Here is a 22,050-nt window from a genome sequence, read left to right as displayed (position 1 = left end):
GAACCAACGACAAGCTGGACAAAATCTGTTGCTGTTCCAACTGCTGCAACGGTTCCTTTCAGAATAAAAGCTGAACCATCACGACCCAGGTTTGAGTCTCGCTAGATGCCAACAAAACTGTCGTGACCCGGAAGTATCTCAAGACTGGTGGTTGGCTGCCGCGGCTGTTTCTACGGGCTTCGGCTCCATAAAGGTCAAGCTGGACCTTTACACCTCCTGATCTAGACGGGGACTTCCGCTAAGGGTACGTAGACCAACAAATGGCGTCACATGCGTTTCTGAATCTCCTAACCAAAGCTTAGTGCGAAGACATCACCTTCACTTCCCATCAGAACTAATCGCTTCTTCGGATTTGCTGGTTCTGAGCAATATTCCGCATTACACCATTCTCCATCTCATTCACCTTAATTACATCAAACATTTAGTGTTAAAGTTAGTCTAGTTTAATTTTTTTAGTAATAAATCTTTAAACTTTTAAACTTGACTCTCTCTCTTCTGTTGTCTCTGAGTTAATACAAAGCGGTTATCTAATCTGCAATAAAAAGTTCCAATCTTCTGGTTAAACAGTACATACCTACAGATCCATAAGGTTGATTTCATATTTCCTATGGAATCCTATGTCTTATGGCTTATTAAATAACATGTAAATTAAACTCATTACACATCTCTCTGCCATCAACCTCCATTCAGGAAGGTTGAAATCATTTCAAAGACTTGTCAAAATAAGAGCATGAGGGGTGAAACTGAAATACAAATACAAAATCAAAGTAACTGGACAGTTTTAATTCTAAACTTTTCTCATTCTGTTTCATAGTATCAAGAAAACTGTTTGAATTGGTTCAGAAATTTCTGCAGCAGCCATTTTCCCACTTTACAAGACTTCTACAGGACAGAAAATATAAGTGTTATGACCACGGTCATAAGGAACATTATTTCTTTTATTTTTATACTACTATTCTTTTTTTTAGTGTTATTTTGAGTGTGCAGGTGCCCTCCTAGGATTGGTGGATGGTGGCCAGGGGACGTTTGGATTGGAAGATCAGCTGGAGCAAAGCTCTTAAAAGGAGCCTGATGAGATGCAGCTGGGTTCTTCATTCTCCACTCATTCCAATCAGCCACCACTTGATGCGCTGTGTTTGTGTGATGCCCTTGTGCTTTTGTGACTATTACCTGCCATTCGAGGATTCAGTAGGGGTGAACCACCTTTTTTCTTTGCATTCCCGTTTTCTCCTGTTTTGGATAGTCAGGGAGGTAAGTTTGGTTGTCAATTATTTCCTTTAAGTTTGTAGGTCAGCTGTCATTCTGAAGTTAGAGGTGTTTTGTTTATTGTTTTAGGCATTGGTTCACCCTGAGTTATTAATCCTCCCTCGTCCTTAGTTCATCGCCTTGATCTTGTGAATAAATTATTGTACTCGGAATTCTGGTGTGGTGGTTTGGAATTGGTGGAAGATGGAACCATTTTTATGTTACAACCTGGCCCTCCTAGACGAGTTGTAACATAAGTCACAATCAATAGTTGAACACAGGAGCTAATGGCCTTCAGAGCTGGACAGCGTTGGATTTGTCCATCTGAAGCGATGGCATTTACTCATTACCAGGAAGTGTTGTTGCATCGGTGTTCATGTCTGCTTCATTCAAACCCACCTGTAAAAGTTAGAAAATATGACTATTCTCCATCATGACGGTAGATCATGTCTGAACTTTCGCACGTCCTAAAAGTCACAACGGTTCTTGTCAACTGTGACATATGCAGAAGAAGTTCAATCTAACAGTGTTTATATATAAATCAGCCCCGTGAGTGTTTGGACTGTTTTTCCAGGGTAGGCAGGCCTTTTGTCTGTTTTGTTCAGTTGAGCGACAGAGCAGCAGTACATTCAGGCGACAGGAAGACAGCCGCTGACACATGAATGAGTGTTTATCTTGTGATTTGCTACACAGACATTTAGTGTGTGGTGGGAAAGAAATCACATTTTCTCACTTCTGTTTTCTCACCGACCATTTTACACATCAACACAAGCAAAAGTCATAAAGCAACTGTTGCTTTTATGAACACTATGGTTTCATTTTAAACTTTTGTTGCTGTTTGTATTACTTGGTGCTTTTTTTGTAGCTATTATTCAGGATTTTGGTTGTGCAGAGAAACCGTTTGGGTCAGTGACAGCAGATTGGCATCTTAAACAGCTGGTGACTGATTTAATCTGTGACCGGTCAGTTACAATACAAATACACCCAGTGTTATCTTCTTTATCTTTTTATTGTAATAACTTTATATTGAGGATTGTCAAATATGCAAATTAGGCAAGAGTAATATTTTTTTAAATCACAATATGTGTTGTTATCTATAGTTCCTGAAAATATTTTACAACTGGCCAAAATCTGGATCCGCAGGTCAGAATTATACAAATCAGAGGTTCTGTTGCATCTTTACTCATTAGTGGCAAACATCTTGGTATGTTTTTTGTGTCAAGTAGCTGCTGTGACATTTTAAAATTTACAAAATGTCTGATCTCATGCCCTTTTAAAAAATAGAGATAAAATCTGACTTTCTCTGCTGACAGGAAAGGATAGAGGAGTTAAACTAAGGATTTCAGACTTCTGAAGGCTGTTGATAAAACACGATGATGCATTTTCCTTTCATGTTCCTGCCCACCTGTCACGCTGCTGCTCAGTGGCTCTCTGTAACCTACTTCCACTCACCAGAGAGAAAAAGAGGCCAGAAAAGAAAGTATTGTCAGCAAAGGCACACATCTACTTTTAGAAGTGAAAGTGAAACATCTATATTACGCTCTGTCCATAGCATGAACCTATATCTGATGGACATTAAACAGCAAATGCATCATCAGGCAGCAGCGGGCCAAGGTTACGTCATTTAGAAAACATCTTTACTGAGTTATTGTAAAGAAAGGGAAGTGTCAAACTCAGCACGGCTCTGAGATCCGGTAAAAACTGTAGCTAAAGAAAGACTGACAGTAAAAGAACCATCCAATCTTTCTTACCACAGGCAGAGGTCCGAGCTTCGCAGCCCATCAAAGTCATAGTTGAATTCACCTCTCTGGCCTGTTGCATCAAACATCCCTTTAATGTTTTTTATTTTCTTCTTCAGTCTGTAACTGACCCAAATTAATGCTGATATTTTCTCATAGCCAGAAGTGCTTGTTTTTCTAATTTCCCTTGCTCTTCAAATATTTTTTATTTATTTATTTTTTTAAACCCAAAAGTCTTTCAACCTTTATTTGCTTTGGTCAAAGTTCAATGTGTTGCCACAAACTGGAATGACAGAAAGAAAGAAAAAGTCAATAGTCAACATTTTTTGCTGACATTTGACAAAAATATCTTTAAACTGTTTTAGTTTGATTATTTGTTTTTGTAGTAGAATTATCCTGTGATGAGTTAAAAATCACACATATTTGTTTTCTAGAGAGGCTGTGTCTTCGTTGGTAGTGGAGCTGCCAAAGTTAGCTGCAGCTCTGAACTTTGGTGAAATTGTTCTTTTTGTATATGATTTATTTATAACTTTTTCCACAATTACATCACATCCACATACCTACACACTAAAATAAAAGGAAAAAAAGAAAAAAATATATAAATAAAAATTATATATATATATATAGATTATATATATATATATATATATATATATATATATATATATATATATATACACACACACACAGTATATATAACTAAAACAGTTATGCGCTGCGATAACAAATAAGCAACCAACGTGTGGCAATGCTGGCGATAGCTCTACAAGGTCAAGGTTAAGTGTCCATGTCGAGTGTCACAGAGGTCACATGGTCTTGGAATGGCCTCCAAATTTTGGCAAAGTCAGTTTCCGAGCCCCTCAGGATGAACCTTATTTTCTCTAGTTTCATAAAATAGAGGGCATCTTTAATCCAGCGGGAGTGGCTCTGTGGTTGGGGGTATTTCCAACTCATCAGGATAACTCTCCTTGCCAATAACGTAAGAAAGGCAACCAGATCAGCAAAGTGAGATGGCAAGGAATGACCAGCAGGTAACACCCCAAATAGAGACGTCAATGGGGATCGTGGAACCCTCCAAGACACAATAAGTGAAAGTGAATTAAAAATAGAGTCCCAGAATTTAGACAGGGCAGTGCAAGTTAAAAACATATGGGTAAGATTAGCTGGACCCTGATTGCATTTTACACAGTTAGAGTCTGTACCTGGAAATATTTGAGCCAACCTGCTTCTGGACCAGTGATTCCTATGTACTACCTTACATTGAAGTATGCAGTGCCTTGCACAAATTGAGGAGGAGTAAATACACCTTAGGGCTGATTCCCATTGGCTGTTATTAATCTCCATGTTAAGTTCCTCAGACCAAGCAACACGAAGGTAATCAGATCGCGCCACAAACGTGGAGAGCAGAAAATTATAAAATTTGGATATCGGTCCTTTCTGGGAGGGTTTAATCTCCATCATGTCATCTAGCATAGTATTCACAGGTACAATGGGAGAACCCCTAAAATATTTTCTGAAAAGTCCCTGGCCTGCAGGTACCGGAAAAAATGTGAATTTGGCAGTTGGTATTTGAGCAACAGCTGTGTAAATGAGGCCAAAACGCCATCCACAAAAAAGTCCTTCACATGGATGAGCCCATGGCTCCTCCATACCACAAAAGTTTTAATTAACAGGGATGGAGAAAAAAGCGGATTCTGGTCAAATGGTGAGTGCAAAGGTGTACCCTGGGATTTAATATGACACCTCATTTGAGCTCCTCCTTGAACCGTCACCTTATCGTGGTGGAGGAGTTTGAGTGGCCTAATGATCCTAGGAGCTATGTTGTCTGGGGCACTTTGTGCCCCTGGTAGGTTCTCTCATGACAAAATGGTCTTAGGTGAAGGGTGAGACAAAGAACAGTTCACAGGATCTTTCATGGAGGTAAAGTCAAAGAGTCGGAGTACCCAGCCCGGAGGGTTACCGGGGTCCCACCCTGGAGCCAAGCCTGGGGTTGGGGCAGGTGAGCGAGCACCTGGTGGCCGGGCTTTCGCCCATGGGGCCCAACCGGGCCCAGTCCGAACCGGATACATGGGCTCATCCAACTGGGGACCCACCACCCGCAGGAGGAACATGAAGGGTCCGGTGCAATGTGGATCGGGTGGCAGACCAAGGCGGGAGCCTTGGCGGTCCGATCCCCAGACAAGAAAACTGGTTTTTGGGACATGGAACGTCACCTCGCTGGCGGGAAAGGAGCAGGAGCTTGTGGCGGAGGTTGAGCGGTACCGGCTAGATATAGTCGGACTCACCTCGACACATAGCATTGGCTCTGGAACCCAAGTCCTTGAGAGGGGTTGGACACTCTCCTTTGCTGGAATTGCTCCGGGTGAGAGGCGGAGGGCTGGGGTTGGCTTTTTGTTAGCCCCAAGACACTCTGCCTGTGTGTTGGGGTTTACCCCGGGGGACGAGAGGGTAGCTTCCCTGCGCCTTCGGGTCGGGGAACGGGTCCTGACTGTTCTTTGTGCTTATGGGCCAAATATCATTTCAGAGTACCCACCTTTTTTGGAGTCCCTGGGACGAGTGCTAGATAGTGCTCCATCAGGGGACTCCATTGTCCTGCTGGGGGACTTCAATGCTCACATGGGCAATGACAGCTTGACCTGGAGGAGTGTGATTGGGAGGAACGGCCCGCCTGATGTGAACTCGAGTGGTGTTTCGTTATTGGACTTCTGTGCAAGCCGCAGTTTGGCCATAACGAACACCATGTTCGAACATAAGGATGCCCATCGGTACACTTGGTACCAGGGCAGCCTAGGTCGCAGGTCGATGATAGACTTTGTAGTCGTATCATCTGACCTGCGGCCGAATGTTTTGGACACCTGAGTGAAGAGGGGAGTGGAGCTGTCAACTGATCACCACCTGGTGGTGAGTTTGATTAGATGGCAGGGGAAGATGCCATGTAGACCTGGCAGACCCAAACGCATAGTGAGGGTCAGCTGGGAACGCCTGGCAGAAGAACCTGTTAAGACGGTTTTCAACTCCCACCTCCGGCAGAGCTTTGACTGCGTCCCGAGAGCAGTGGGGGACATTGACTCCGAGTGGGCCTTGTTCCACTCTGCGATTGTTGAGGCGGCTGTTGCTAGCTGTGGTCGCAAGGTGGCCGGTGCCAGTCATGGTGGAAACCCCCGTACCCGCTGGTGGACACCAAAGGTTCGAAGAGCCGTCAGGCTGAAGAAGGAGGCCTACAGAGCGTGGCTGGTCTGTGGGTCTCCGGAGGCAGCAGACAGGTACCGGATAGCCAAGCGGGGTGCAGCAGTGACAGTTGCCGAGGCAAAATCTCGGACGTGGGACGAGTTTGGTGAGGCCATGGAGAAAGACTATCGATCGACTCCAAAGAGGTTCTGGCAAACTGTCCGGTGCCTCCGGAGTGGAAGGCAGCAACTCGCTCACACTGTTTACAGTGGGGATGGGGAGCTGCTGACGTAAACTGGGGCTATAGTCGGACGGTGGAAGAAATATTTTGAGGAGCTCCTCAATCCCACCTATGCACATTCCGAGGAGGAACCAGAGCCGGGAGATCTGGGGATGGACTGTCCAATCTCGGGAGCAGAAGTTGCTGAGGTAGTCAAACAGCTACACAGCGGCGGAGCGCCGGGGGCGGATGAGGTTCGTCCTGGGTATCTCAAGGCTATGGATGTTGTAGGGCTGTCATGGTTGACACGTCTCTGCAACATTGCGTGGTCATCGGGGGCAGTTCCTGTGGAGTGGCAGACCGGGGTGGTGGTCCCCATCTTTAAGAAGGGTGACCTGAGGGTGTTCCAACTATAGGGGGATCACACTCCTCAGCATCCCTGGAAAGGTCTACTCCAAGGTACTGGAGAGGAGGGTCCGATCGATAGTTGAATCTCAGATTGAGGAGGAGCAATGTGGTGTTCGTCCTGGCCGTGGAACTGTGGGCCAGCTCTATACCCTTGCAAGGGTGATGGAGGGGGCATGGGAGTTTGCCCAACCAATTCACATGTGTTTTGCGGATTTGGAGAAGGCTTATGACCGTGTCCCCAGGGGCACCCTGTGGGGGACGCTCCAGGAGTATGGGGTGGGTGGCTTTCTGTTAAGGGCCATTCAGTCCCTTTACCAGAGGAGCGTGAGTTTGGTCCGCATAGCCGGTAGTAAGTCGGACCTGTTCCCGGTGAGGGTTGGACTCCACCAGGGCTGCCCTTTGTCACCGGTTCTGTTCATTACCATTATGGACAGAATTTCTAGGCGCAGCCGTGGTGTGGAGTGTGTCGAGTTTGGTGGCAGGAGAATCTCGTCTCTGCTTTTTGTGGATGATGTGGTCCTCCTAGCTTCATCCAGCTCTGACCTTCAGCTCTTGCTGGGTAGGTTCGCGGCCGAGTGTGAAATGGCTGGGATGAGGATCAGCACCTCCAAATCTGAGACCATGATTCTCGACCGGAAAAGGGTGGCTTGCTAACTCCGGGTCGGGAGAGAGGTCCTACCTCAAGTGGAGGAGTTTAAGTATCTCAGGGTCTTGTTCACGAGTGAGGGTATGAGAGATCGAGAGATCGACAGGCGGATTGGTTCAGCATCTGCAATGATGCGGACGCTGAGCCAATCTGTTGTGGTGAAGAGGGAACTGAGCCAGAAAGCCAGGCTCTCGTTTTACCGGTCGATCTATGTCCCAGTCCTCACTTATGGTCATGAGCTTTGGGTAATGACCGAAAGAACGAGATCACGGATACAGGCGGCTGAAATGAGTTTCCTCCGTAGGGTGGCCGGGCTCAGCCTTAGAGATAGGGTGAGGAGCTCCGACATTCGGGAGGGACTCTGAGTAGAACCGCTGCTCCTCCGGATTGAAAGAAGCCAGTTGAGGTGGTTTGGGCATCTGGTCAGGATGCCTCCTGGACGCCTCCCCAGGGAGGTGTTTCGGGCATGTCCTGCCGGCAGGAGGCCCCCGGGTCGACCCAGGACACATTAGAGAGGTTACATCTCTAATCTGGTCCGGGAACGCCTTAGGGTGCTGCCGGAGGAGCTGGTGGAGAAGGCTGGGGAGAGGACGGTCTGGAGCTCTCTAGTCGGGATGCTGTCCCCTCGACCCGGGCCTGGATAAGCGGAGGAGAACGACGACAACCTCATTTGAGACCAAATCTTAAGACAGTTTTTAACTATAATATTGCTAATGTACAAATGCGGGCTAACATTTGAAGGGAGACACAGGAGAAAGAGCAAAGATGCAGAGTCAGATGGGGCCTCCTCCAGTTGCAGCTAAATTGGCTCTGTAGATTTGGTCTGACACCAAAATAACGTTGTGCGAATATTAACAGCCCAATAATAATACTGAAAATTTGGAAGGGTAAGGCCCCCCTAGTCCTTACTTTTCTGTAGAAGGCTCTTGCATATTCTGGGAGGTTTTTTGTTCCATAAAAACTGCGAAATAGAATTATCAAGAGTCTGAAAAAAACTTTTTGGAAAGAACACTGGGATGCATTGAAAGAGATACAGGCATCTTGGCAAAAAGTTCATTTTAATACAGCTAATCCTTCCTGCTAAAGAAAAAGGCAGCATAGACCAGCGCTGCAAATCCTGAGCCAATTGCTCCAACAGAGGTTCAAAGTTAGTTTTAAAAAGTTTTGAGAAGTCCTTGGTTACATGGGTACCCAAATATTTAAAACTTTGCGGGACAACCTTAAAGGGCATACTAGAAAGTGGGTATGCCATTGCAGCTGAGTTAATCAGAAGGATTTCACTTTTATCAAAGTTAAGCTTATATCCGGATATCTGTCCAAACTCCCTCAGCAAAGATAGAATTGGAGACATGGAATTATCTGGGTCCGACATAAAGATCAATAGATCATCCGCATACAATGACACTGTTGTCACAGCCGCCACGTTGAATGCCTTTCATGGCACTCGCCACCAACGGTTCTATTGCTATTACAAAGATGGAGAGAGAGGGCACTCCTGGCGAGTCCCGCGACCTAGGGAGAAAGGCTTTGAGAGACAATTATTCGTACGAACTTGTGCCAAAGGTGAAGTATACAATAGTTTAATCCAATGGGCCATTCCCATTTGTACCAGGTCGGCCCAGGCCGGGTAGCCCCAGTCGGCCCCAGCCTGGCCCGGTTGATTCCACACATCCTTGCCTTAAACCCATGCGGGCTGATTCTACCCACCAATCAGAGGCTTGCTCTAATGGAAGGTGTGAATTTGCTATCAGCAGTGGGTGTGTTGGCCCTGGTCAGCCTGAAGCAGACCCCCTCGAGAAGAGGGCTGAGAATGAGCCTTGGTTGGCCCGGAAAAATACCAGGCCACCCAGATATGTAAACAACCTACGCTACCCGGCCCGACCCGGTACAGATGGGAATGGCCCACAAGAGATAAGAGTAGGACCAAAACCAAAACGTTTTATTAGAGTATAAAATAAATAGGGCCACTCCCCCCGGTCGAAAGCTTTTCAGCATCCATAGATATGACCAGTTCCGAAGTGCCAGATGATGAAGAGGAATACAGAACATTAAGTAAGTGCCTCACATTATGGTATGGATGTCTGGTCCTGACGAAACCTGTTTGTTCTGGATTAATAATTGAAGGTATTACCAATTCCAAGCATCTCGCCAACATTTTAGCCCAGATTTTAACATCTGCACACAGTAAAGAAATAGGGCGGTAGTTACTACAGAAGTAAGGGTCCTTACCTTTTTTTGGAATTAAGAAAATTTTAGCTTGTCGTAGGGTAAGCGGTCGGATTCCAGATTCAACTGCCTCTTTAAACATGGCAAGCATGAGGGGGGATAACTTGTCAATAAAAGCCTTATAAAATTCAGATGGAAAACCATCGGGCCCTGAACACCTTCCACTTTGCATGGATATAATTGCAGTTTTAATTTCACCTGCAGTAAATGGTTTATCTAGGTGCACCGCAATATCTGGGGCAACTGTCGGGATCATCAGTCCATTGAAAAAGTCATCCAAATATGCGTCGCCAGGCAAATTTTCAGACGTATAAAGAGACGAATAAAAGTCCCTAAATCGATCGTTAATTTTCTGGGGGTCGGCGGAAAACCCATCAATTCCAGAGATCTCCGAGATACACTGCACAGTAGAGGAATGGCGGATCCAGTAAGCGAGGACTTTAGTTGGCTTATCCCCAAACTCGTAATAACTATGCTTGGTCCTGGTGATTAACTATACAGCCTCATCAGTGGCCATTGAATCGAATACAGAGTTCTTTATTAGAAGCTCTTTCACCAGATCAGCCGATGGGGACTCTTCACACTTAATTTGCAGCTCTGATATAGTGTCGTAAAGAGCCTGCCTCCTCCGGGAGACCAACTTATTTTTATAAGCAGTGTACGCTATTATCTTCCCCCTTAAAAAGGCTTTACAAGCTTCCCATATCGTTGCTGCCCTCACATCTGGGGTTACATTGGTAGAGATATAAAAATCAATACTCTGATTTATATATTCAACAAAGTCTGCAACATTGAGTAATGAAGAATTGAAACGCCAGGGGAACGCATTATTGGAGTATCCAGAAATGATATGTCCAAAATAACCAGAGCGTGATCCGATATCACTATAGCGGCATAATCACAATGGTTAACTGAGGAAAGAAGTTTTTTATCTACCAAGAAGAGGTCAATTGGTGAAAAGGTTCCATGTACATGAGAAAAGAAAGAAAATTTTTTGTGGCAGAATTCAGATGACGCCAGACATCCAGAACTCCATATTGCTGCATAAATATTTGTATTGCTTTTGCTGATTTGGATTTAGGACTTGGGTTAAATGAGCTGCGATCCAATGCTGGGTTAAGACAGCAGTTAAAATCACAGCCCATGATAAGCTGGCCACTGTTCAAATTGGGAAGTGAGAAGAAAAAGTTTCTTAAAAAAGTCCTCATTATCTCTATTCGGTCCATACACATTGGCTAGAACTACTTTATTTCCTCCTATTTTACCCACAACAATAACGTAACGCCCATTGGGGTCTGACACCACCTCCGTGACTGCTAGAGGGATATTTTTGTGGATTAAGATGGCTACTCCTCACGTCTTTCCGTTAAATGAAGAGTGGAAAGTTTGCCCCACCCACCCACAACGCAGTTTTAGGTGATCTGTCCATTTTAAGTGAGTTTCTTGTATAAATGCAATTCACAGGAGAATTTAACCCTTTAACATTCCAGCTAACAAATCTTAATGCTAAGTTCCAAAAATATGTTTTCAAATCCAAAGAGATTAAAAAGGGTGCTAGTAATACTATGTAGAGTACCAAAACTGGGTAGAATAGTTATGCCGGTGCGGGAGCAGGCTAGCGTGCGACTACTCTGCTTGCCCCATAACCCGGAAGTCGCTCTTCAAATATTCTGCCTATACACTCAGTGCATCATAAATGATTATCATGACCTAGAAAAGCTGGATAATCACACAGTCTAACATACTTCCCAAACAGTTAAAGGTGTAGAACACTGAAAACTATTTTTATTGATTATTTCTGATTAAAATCAGTCATTTTGAAATTTTCACGCAGGCTGAACATGTAAATAGTCTCCTACAAATATCTCCTGCATTAGCTTCTGATAGAAAATAGAAGGTGAAACACTAGAATTAGAAAATCCTGACAGATCGACATCACACTGTCACTGAACATTCATGGACTCGCCCATCAGAACTCACAACGGGGAAGGCTGTTGATGGTTTAGCATCCAGGAAACAGCTGAAAATGTCCCGACTATTATAAGCTAACTGTTTGCATTAGCAACCTCAGCACACAGCAGAAGCTCCTGTAGGTATGTGTTATTTGAGGAGCTAAAACATCCACATTGCAAGTCAGAGGTAGAGTCCTGTAGTTGTTATCCAATTTGAGGCGAGATATCCAAACATCCAGAAATAAGACTCCAAAACCTGTCGTCTGAAGCTCAGCTGTGACGTGGCTCACTGCTAGTTCTGTGAAATGGTGCACTAGGGCTGCTCAATTCGAGTTTTAATCACAATTACGATCTGAGTTTTGAACGATTATACAAACAAAACAAGCCGATTATTTGCTCCTCCCGCTTGAGCTGCCCTGAGTTTCAAATGAAGCGCTCGTCCCACAGTGTTGCCAACTTGGCGACTTTGACGCCATTTCCAACAGCTTTTCAGACCCCCTTCTTGACTTTTTAAATCTTAAAAGTACCTAGCGAACACCTCAGAAACATCTCTGGTAACCCTTAGCTACTTTCTGGATAACTGTCGTCGACATTTCCCGCAGGTTAGATAAACACTCCGCCTGCGCTCCGGACCGTTCTTCAGGACATTAGGAAAGGAAATGATGTAGTGATGTGTCGGTCGCTAAAGAAACGGCTCTCAGAGCTGGCTCCTTGTTGGACTAACCAGAGTGAGTGACACACACACCGCACCTGCGGACTCCTGAGCCACTAAAAACGGCTAAATGTGTGCGTGCGGCGCACGAAACACACGTGCAGCTTGCCACTGATTGCTGTGAGACCGGGTTGGGGGGTGGGGGGGTGCAGCTGTGGTTGGGACAATTATTACATTAACTGATGGACTTGTAAATACATAGTTTAATAAGGTAGAAATAAATAAGGTAGAAATAAGTTCCTCACGCTGATAACTAATAACTAATCTCTGAGGACACGGTGCTAGTGCACTCTCCTACAGCACCTTGACATGACTCAAATGTTATGCAACATTTTGTGAACATCTATTTATTTGCATTTATTTGTTATAAATGCCACTGTATAATTCTTGTTGTCAGTATTTGCAAGATATTTGTATTAGGGTCTGTACTGGTTAGACTTAAATGAGTTAAACCAAGGTCTATAGCCCTTGGGTCATAGACTATGAGCTATAAGTACATTGGTCTTTTTATACTGGGAATCAGGAGTTATTTTAGTGACCATCTTGTTTCTTATTTTTGTCCTGATTGTGCCCTGAGCAATTTTATGACTGAATAAAAACAAATAAAATCAACATGAATTGAAAAATCGTCCTAAATAATCGAGATCTCAATTTCAGTCATAATAATCGTGATTATTGTTTTTGCCATAATCGAGCAGCCCTATGGTGCACCGGTATATTTTTGCCCCGAGAACAACGTACAAGGCATTATTTCTACTAGAGACCACTGCAAATGTTCAGACTGAGTGTTTCACATCTTTAAACATTCAACTTCTTCTGCTTTAAAGTCCAGCTAACAGACTTTTGTTTTTATTTACATTTCACTGTGTGAGTGATGATGCATCAGGACCATGCAGCTACAGAACAGCATCAGAATGAAGTAAACCCAAACCTGTGAGCAGTAATTGCATGTGCGCAGCCCTGACGCTGAGCGTGGTGAACAGAATAGTTGCTAAATGCCAGCACGCCATTATTCTGAGTGTTGATATTTGGATGTCAGTACGAAGTTCTGCTGCGCCTCAAAAAAAACATCAGTGAGTCACATTTACGTTTAACATGTATGCTTACAGTGAAAATAAATATATTTTGATATTATATTACTAAGATTAACTAGTTTCCAACTACATCACAAAACAGCAGCTCAGAGGTCAAAAGTCAAAGACCTCATTTAAGCTGGATTTGAATTAGGGAAGCAAGCATTTAAGAGAACTGAATGTAAATAAAAGTTGAAAACAAACAGGAAACAAACAACTTACTGGTCCAGAGCTAGTAATACAATCAAAAGGTTGCTGCTGAAACGATTTTCACGTAAAAGACTCAAACAGCTGATTTGGTTTCAAGTTTGGACAAAATCTTTAAGATCCCTGATTCTTTATTACGTTTTATTTATTTATTTTTTGGCTCAAGACATTTTTTCATAATGTTAATTTATACTAATTAAACTAAAAATGAATATCCAAGTGTCTTGGCTGTAGTGTTTTCATGCTTTGCTTTCTATAACACAATTGTTCTTGACCGATTTAACTCTTTGACCACATTAAGCAGGAAATGCCATCTTCTGGACATTGTTCCTCCAATGTAATGACCCATTACTTAGCTTGTTTACATCCTCAACAGCTGATACGCATCAGTTGCACATCCTGTCTTCGCGGCACATACAATAAGAAGAAAAACAGGCCAGAGAAATATAAAGAGGTTGTTTTTAAAGGGATTTTACAGCCATTTTGAAATGTGTTTTTATATAAAAGTTATACATTGTTAAGGTCTTACCTGCATGATAGTTTCCTGGACCGCTTCTGTTCTATCCCTCTGGACTGATAAGCTAACAGCTAGTATAAACCAGTTAACACCAAAGTGTATTGCTGCCTTCTCTAAAAGGCCTCAGTTATCAACAATTCCTAGCTATGGTATTTTATTAACCTTTAAACTGTAATAAATGTTATTTTACACAGAACTTTACATTAATTCTATGGTTTCTGATGGGGTCCGCAGCAACAGGAATTCCCCACCGTTTCCACCAAAATAACATGAAATGCAAATATAAGAGCTGCAGAAAAGTTTATAAAATAACAGCAAGAATTACTAAGAAAGTCTGAAGATTTGACCTGTTAAGATGGCAGCGGTACACTTTAGTCTCAGATGTGTCCAAACACACACACACGCACGCACACACACACACGCACACACACACGCACACACACACACACACACACACACACACACACATACACACACACACACACACACACACACACACACAGAGGTTGCATAGAAGTCCATCTGCTTTGGTTTAGAAAGTATTTATTACTGCTCTGCTATTTGAAAGATGTTTTACAATGATTAATTCAGGTTTTGATAATAAAACAGTACGTATTTGTCTGAGCAACAGACACTTTCCAATAAATCACTAATCGAGTTGGCTGCTTTTACTAAACAAATCATTTTGAAGTTCTTGCTAATATTCAAATTGATTTCTGTGAAACATTGATTCAGAAAAACAAATTGAACTCTGATTTATGAGTCATTACAGTGCAAGCTTTCTGGAGGGCGAAGCAATCTGAGCCACACTGTTCATAATTCTGGGGATAAACCTCATTGTTCAGAGGCCACCGTTGTAGAAAATACCCTTTTAACAAGAGTGAATCAACAAGCTGCGGGAACAAAGTGAATACAGCTCATTAATTTGCCTCTCCTCCCACTATCAGCACAGCATTCACTCTCTATAATGAGCCTATTACTGAGCCCTTTGTACCTCCCCACCTCACCATCCCACTCACCCCTGCTCTCTGTTTGCACGTGCCCAGATGGCTCTGAAATCTTCCTTGACAAACAAATAAATGATTTTTAATTTGAGTGTCAATCATCCATCTGCATTCACAAACACAATCTGGTATTTTTCCTTGTGAGAGGACACAGCTGAGGGGTTGCAACAAAACTTTATCAAAAGACAAAAAATTTAATCTGAGGCATGAGTACTTCCTGTCAAAAGCTCTTCCAGTGCAACCAACTTGATGTAAATGATTTTAAATATTTAATATAAAATCCTGTAACCAATTACAGAATAAATACAGTTTAATAAATAACTAACTGGGCAAATTAAATCTAAAAATATTCAAATACAAAAGCAACTCTGAGAAATAAATAATTTTGGTAAAAGGTGTTTTTCAGTACCCGTCTCATGCGCCTTGATAAGGTGATGAGCAAACATTTGGACACTTGAAAGTCCAAATAAGCATTTAATTTAATCTATAATTTATACAAGTATTAATTTTAAAAAGAAAGAAAAACCACTTTGGCCCAATAATATACTATTGTCAGCAGGAGGCCGGCTCAATGAAGCCAACAACCAATGAAAATGTTTAAATCTCTAGGTTAGTTTCACTTTTCCTTTACAACGTTTAAAGACAAAATACAAATTTAGTACTTTTTTGTTTATTAAGCACACATTGATAAGCTTTTGCAAGTCTAGGAATTATCATTCAAGGACACGTTGACATGACCACAGTAATTATATAATTCACTTGACCAAAATCGGTTCCTCTAAAGTAGGGCTGTAGCGAAGCCTCGACGAAGTCGACGGCTCGATTCTAAAAATTTGTCGACGTCAGATCCGGAAGTCGACGCACCGCGCCCACTTGTTGCATCCCCAGGAGTTTGTAAAAAGAGGAGGAATCTGCCTGTTTTTCCTCTAGTTCGCCCTCTTCTCCCCCTTCACTAACATCTCCGCCAAATACCGAAGACCCGGAACAACGTCCGTCCACTACTAGATTATTTTCCTGTTTTGCCCCTTCGTCTCCCGGCAACGGACAACAACTTCCGGGGTCAGATGCGCTGCTTCGTGTCTATCGCAGATGTAGAAAATCACCGGGAGCGCTTCTCCCTTCATTAAGGAGCTTCTTTCAGACATCAGGAGAGCTGTTTTGGTGGTAGCAGACTCTCCTCCATGCTGGTCTGTTTGCTGCTGGGTGTTTTTGTTTTATTTAAACTTGGTAACTTGAACTTAATGTTGGTAAAGCTACTGTTAGCATCTTCGCTAACAGCTTCTTGCGTTGGGATAAGCTGTTACGTTTTGGTTTAGAGTTAATCTTTTTTTGTGGTGTAGATCTCCCTTTTATTACATTTAGAGTGTTGTGGGTTTTCGGTTTAGTGTAAAATATCACCTGAGTTTGGTTTAACCCGTAAGACCACTCGCTTCACGCACATAAGTGACCAAAACAAAGCAGCGTGGAGATACTCCATCTTCTACCACCTCTCAGGCAGCAGCCTGCACTCCCAAGTTCTACATGTCACCAGAACATAACCAACTGCAACACAATAAACGCAGTGTTATAAAAAATGGAAGGCCTGTAGTGTTTATTCTCTTACAGTAAGAATTTATCAATTTTTTTGAGGAATTTATTTGAGATTTTCTGGTTTTTGTTAATTGTGCAATAGAAAAATAATCATTAGATTAATTTTCTAAATAGTCATTAGAATAGTCGACTATTCGATAAAATAATCGTCAGAATAATCGTTTTAAAAATAATCGTTTACCCCCAGCCCTACTCTAAAGTAAATCTTTACAGCAAAAAGCATTTTAAAACATGTTTTTTTTTTACATTTACCATCTCCATAGGATTCCTCAGAAACAAAGATCCGTGGAGCAGATGGTCTCCGTTTTTGACACTCTGCCATAAAAAGCGTTAAAATTATTCATGAAGATGAAAGATGACTGAAGTGTTAGGAACATAGCAGATTTTCTGAAAGTCAGCCAGGCTTGGAAAGTTAATGTCTCTGTTTGTTTTCTCTGCAGTATGAGAGCGGTGCGCTTTGAGAGGAGGGTGTGGCCAACTCCACAGGTAAACCCGACGCTTTACGCACGCGAGAAACCTCCATTAAATCATTTAAACAAAGCAAGCCACACTAATAATTGTGATTAACTCGAAAGAGAAAATTAAACTCATCGACCACCAGCCGCGGTCTGAACCTCCTCCAGCTAGCCAGGTGACAAGCACGCGCTCTTCTCTCCAGTGTCCACACTCACCCAGAAGATGCAGGAGTAGAAGAACAGGAGGAATTTGATGAGCGTGTAGGAGAACCGTCGACAGTGTCTGGTGGTTTCGCTCTCGTCAGCCATCGCGTCTGAATGTGGACATTTAACTGCAGAGGCTCCTCTGCGCTCACTGACCAAACACTTCCGGGTTTGACGACGTCGCCACACCTGTACTGTACGTAGGAGTAAAGAACGTATGGATGAGAGGGTTGTTGACTTCAGACAAACAGACTCTACTTTACACATATTTGCAGTTTAAAACGTGTTCGCAACCTGGCATTGTGAAGGGAATAGTTATGATTGAAGCTCATTATTTATTCTGAAAAGGATTTTTAGACCTTTTAGCGGACGGTCTGTTAAACACAGCAGCAAAATCTGATTTCTTCTTCTTTAGTTGTTTTATTTTTAACTTCCCCAAAGATCATTCAGCAGTGTTTTTGTTTTTATTCACTTGTTTTGTTTAGTTATACAAGTTTTAATATCCGAATAAACCTGGTAATAAGTGTATTATAGCCAAAAACAAACAATAAACTTCTGTGATTTTAGCATAAAACATGTCACTTTGCCCCCTTGTGGTGAGAATGGTTTAGAGGGACTGAGCTAAATATTATAAAACCTTTATGACTGTGATGCTTCAAGAGATAGTCATCTCTAAGTCCTTTTTGAACTTTGTTCTTAATGAAGACATCTGTCTGGTTCTCTGAAATGAATTTGTGTTGATGGGGTCACTCTGTAATTATCTAGCTTCTCATCCAAGGCTGGATCACTGAAGGAAGCTAAAGCAAAGATGTCCTATTGCCTTTTTGACACATACCTTCCTTGGAGATCCCAGGGCCAGAGAGGATTTTAATCCACCCCCCACAGCCATGAAATTCTGGGTCATCTTTTCAACTTTCATCAGGATTTGCCCAGAGAGCCATCGAAGGGAGGTAGCATCATGCAAGAAGTACCTCAATAAGATCATTTCAATGAGAAGGAACAGCAGCTCCACTCTAAGCTCCTCTCCGGATGACAGAACCACCCCGTGGTGATGTCTCAGCTGCTTGAATTCTGATTCTTTTGGTTCCAAAGTTCCAAATCTTGTGACCATTGGTGAAAGTTGGAACAGACCATTTGTCTTTCAGCTCACCTTCTTCGTCACCACTACAGACCATATATTATTAGCCCAGAACCATCTAATCAGGGACAAGATGAACTCCTTTCCATCTTATTCAACAATCGGTTGGAGCCTCCTGTCCAAGAACCTAGAGTCAATTCTAACAAGGAGACAGAGAAACGTGATCCTTTAGAGTTGCAACACAATCTTTGGGCACCTGTTTAGAAAATTTTAAGGTTTATTTTTGGTCAAAACACAATTTGATGTTTGTCTTCTTACTGGTGTTTCTGTGGAAGCAGATCAGGATCCCTCTATGTACAGTTTTGATCTACATGTCTCTAAAAGTCAAATCAAGGACTAGGTTTGCAATTTAGCCTCTGGCTATAAAAGCTCTGTACGAAGCAACGGTTGTGTTGCTCTTACATGTAACACTGTCTTTTGTGCTGTCCTTGTACAACAAAACCAAACTAAACTAAACATCACGATTAACAAACAAACTTTTCATTTCCTCTCTCTGCACCCTTCACCAAGTCCTGCTGGCCAAGAAAAATGTGTAGTCGTGTGAAAGTGCACAGATGTATCACTCAGTGCACACACACACACACACACACACACACACACACACACACACACACACACACACACACACACACACACACACACACACACACACACACACAATTTCTTCAGCTGAAGTCAGCGATTCCCACCTGCGTGCCTTCCTTTTACATGTGAACCAGTGTGATTGTTTTTCCTTTTGAGGGAAGAATGATTAAAAGTATCAGAAAAACAGAGAGCAGATTTGTGTTTTGGCGACAATCAAAGTAACAGATGGCACAAAAAAGGGAAGGAAAAGGTTGATAATCAGACGCCGAGAGTGCACATCTAACATCAGAGTCTACCTGTTTGTTCTGCAGGATGTAAAAACATGGCTGAGACCACTTTTTGTGAAGGCATCAACCCCACCTGCAGTGCTTTGATCCATCATAGCCTCACAACATCTGAGAACTTAGTATTGTAACGGAATCAAAGTGATGTAACTATCTAAAGTTGTATCTTAATACACTGTTAGTAGTTCACTTTTTATAAACAGAAGAATAGGCTGTTTTTATCATCAGGGAGTTTAATTAAACACTCTGTATTGACTTTGAGACAAGAAAAGAGAGAGATATGGGATCGTTTGAGAATCTTTAATTTCTGAATTATAAATTCTAAACAATCTACCAGGACTACTCTGTGATGGATGAGAATGGATTCGGATGTTGTGTTGGTGCGCGTGTGTGTGTGTGTGTGTGTGTGTGTCTGGTTCAGATTCTCTAGGATGACGTAATCGAATCTGGTCGTCTTTGTTATGACTAGATATCACGAGGCTTATAAAGTGATGACATGAGCCGCTATTTTGCCGTGTACGTACCCAGTGGGGGCCTCCCAGGTAGATCAGGAAATGCCGGGTCTGGAAACCTCGGATGTACGGTGGAGCTGTCGGTGCAGCGATCACAACGTTTCAAAGCCCGTCTGGAGGGTCGACCCGGTACCGTTCAGCGGCGTCAGCAGGTGCTCTTATTTTGAAAGGACGTCGTCTGGTTGTTAAACGACGAAAATCTCCCGTTTAACAGTTCTTAGTTTAAAGAAAACACATCCGGCCAGGCTGCGCTTGTCTTTAGGATGATGGTGAATAGAACTGAAGTCAAGATGGAACTGACTTAAAATGGCGTTGCCTTGTTATATATCTCTGAATTGTTGATAAGTTTCAGTAAAGTAGATTGGACACTTGAAGTCAACACCAAATTCTCTTGCGGCAGCCGAAAGCTCTGATTGGTTGGAACAATGTGTCATGCGTTTCTATGGAGATGAGGATCAGTATGTCTGCACCGTAGTCCTGGTTTCATTAAACATAATTCATGACATATTTATTTCACAGATCATTCACTTGATTATTGTTGATCAACATCTGTTTTGCTTAATAATTTTAATCACAAATAAAGTACTTTGATTAAGTAAAGCTTCTTCTTCTCCTTCTGACTCTTCTCCTGGAATGTAAACAGTCTGAGGAACAACCCGACCTTGGTTTTTCTACACGGTGTTATTGTGCCCAGGGGCCAGCTGTATGGAGTTGAAAACCATGAACTTCATAACCTTACATATCCCCCCTTTTCAAGGTCAATGTGGTCCTTCAAGAGACCACTTGGTCGTTGAACAAACCCAAGTTATGAAGAATCTCGACAACAGAACCGGATGCGATCCCAAGGGAACAGCCATCTGTGGTGAGGTACGAACCCCACGCCGGAGAACAGTCTCGCACACTCCTCAGGAAGAACACAAGTCAGCAGGTTATTAATTATTCCCCATGGAAGTCATAAACGAAGCAACAGCAACGTCATATCCTCACGGGCAATAAAGCAAAGCAGGAGCAAATCTTGAACGTATCCACGAACAGGGTAGTATTCCAATTAAAAATCGATTGTTGTATCTGCAGGCAGGGTAATATTCCAAATGAAAATTGAACGTTGAAAGAGTACTTATCGTAATCCACAAAAAGGGAAGAGCAGGTGACAGTAATCCCAACGAATGAGGTGTCCCAGCAGCCATGCCGGAACCACAGTCGTCCAAGGCCAACGAGCCGGAGCACCACCCAGGAGTAGTCGATGCAGATGACGAGTCACGGATCCACCCCCAGGACGCAGGATCCTCACAAGCTCAGCAGAGGAGAGAGAGCACAGTGTAGGCACTTCAATGTAGACACGACAAAAGTGCATTTCATGTCATCAAAGAAATAAAAAAATAATAAAAACCTAACTCTATGAGTGCCTTTTGTACTATGTGTTAGTTTTAAGTGTAATTACCCATTAAGCGAAGAAATGGATGCAACCCTGACTGTGTAAGATGCAAAAAGGGATGATGCGAGAAGCAGAAAAGTGAAAGAAACCCTAACTGGTATCAGTGAATCCTCACTGTAAATACTTGTGTCAGGACAGGGGCAAAATTGGTTGTAGCCCCGCAGGATAAATCAAAGAATTGATGATCACAAACATAATTTTCACTGTAAAAATCAACTGGTCAAAGGTACTATAAAAAACAGAAATGTAAATCAGCACTAAAATGTAAATCAGTGGTTAGTAATCATGTTCATGTGAATGTACCCCTAAGGAATTGTGATTAGTAAAGATTAAAAAAACAAAAGCTTGGACAACAGTACTATGTGACCTAACCCACTCACTGTTACCTGGCCTTTCACCTGACTTCAGGAGCCCACAGCACGTCCATCTCAACACACCTTAAGTCTGCACGTGACGTATAACAGGAAAGACAACCATGTACACTCACAAACAAACAAATTTGTGTAAGCAGAGATAGAAATCTGTGGAACCAACGAGACGTATTTATCACCCCCCTTTTGAAGTCGGTGGATTGTTGTTGTTGGTATCGGCCAAATCTGTGGGACCCTTGTGCAGTTTGATATGGTCCCTGTGTACCCATTTGTAGACGGGCGCCTTGTTTTTGTCGGCGATCTTGATCTGATACACGACCGGAGAGATCTTATCTGTAACCAGGTATGGACCCGACCAT

At 42.8% G+C, this 22,050-nt stretch overlaps 1 protein-coding gene across 1 annotated transcript in view; it reads right to left on the bottom strand.

The window, feature by feature from the left end:
- The window catches only part of tspan15 (tetraspanin 15), a 57,610-nt gene extending 40,065 nt beyond the window's left edge, over positions 1-17,545 (bottom strand). The window contains exon 1 of the mRNA XM_015953792.3: positions 17,379-17,545. Coding sequence (XP_015809278.1) covers positions 17,379-17,471 — 93 coding nt within the window. The 5' untranslated portion in view covers positions 17,472-17,545. The remainder of the gene's footprint in view (positions 1-17,378) is intronic.
- Positions 17,546-22,050: the final 4,505 nt, after the last annotated feature.

This window comes from Nothobranchius furzeri, chromosome 9 (assembly GCF_043380555.1).
Source record: "Nothobranchius furzeri strain GRZ-AD chromosome 9, NfurGRZ-RIMD1, whole genome shotgun sequence".
NCBI classification, from domain to species: domain Eukaryota; kingdom Metazoa; phylum Chordata; class Actinopteri; order Cyprinodontiformes; family Nothobranchiidae; genus Nothobranchius; species Nothobranchius furzeri.
This window is presented reverse-complemented; position numbering and strand designations above follow the sequence as displayed.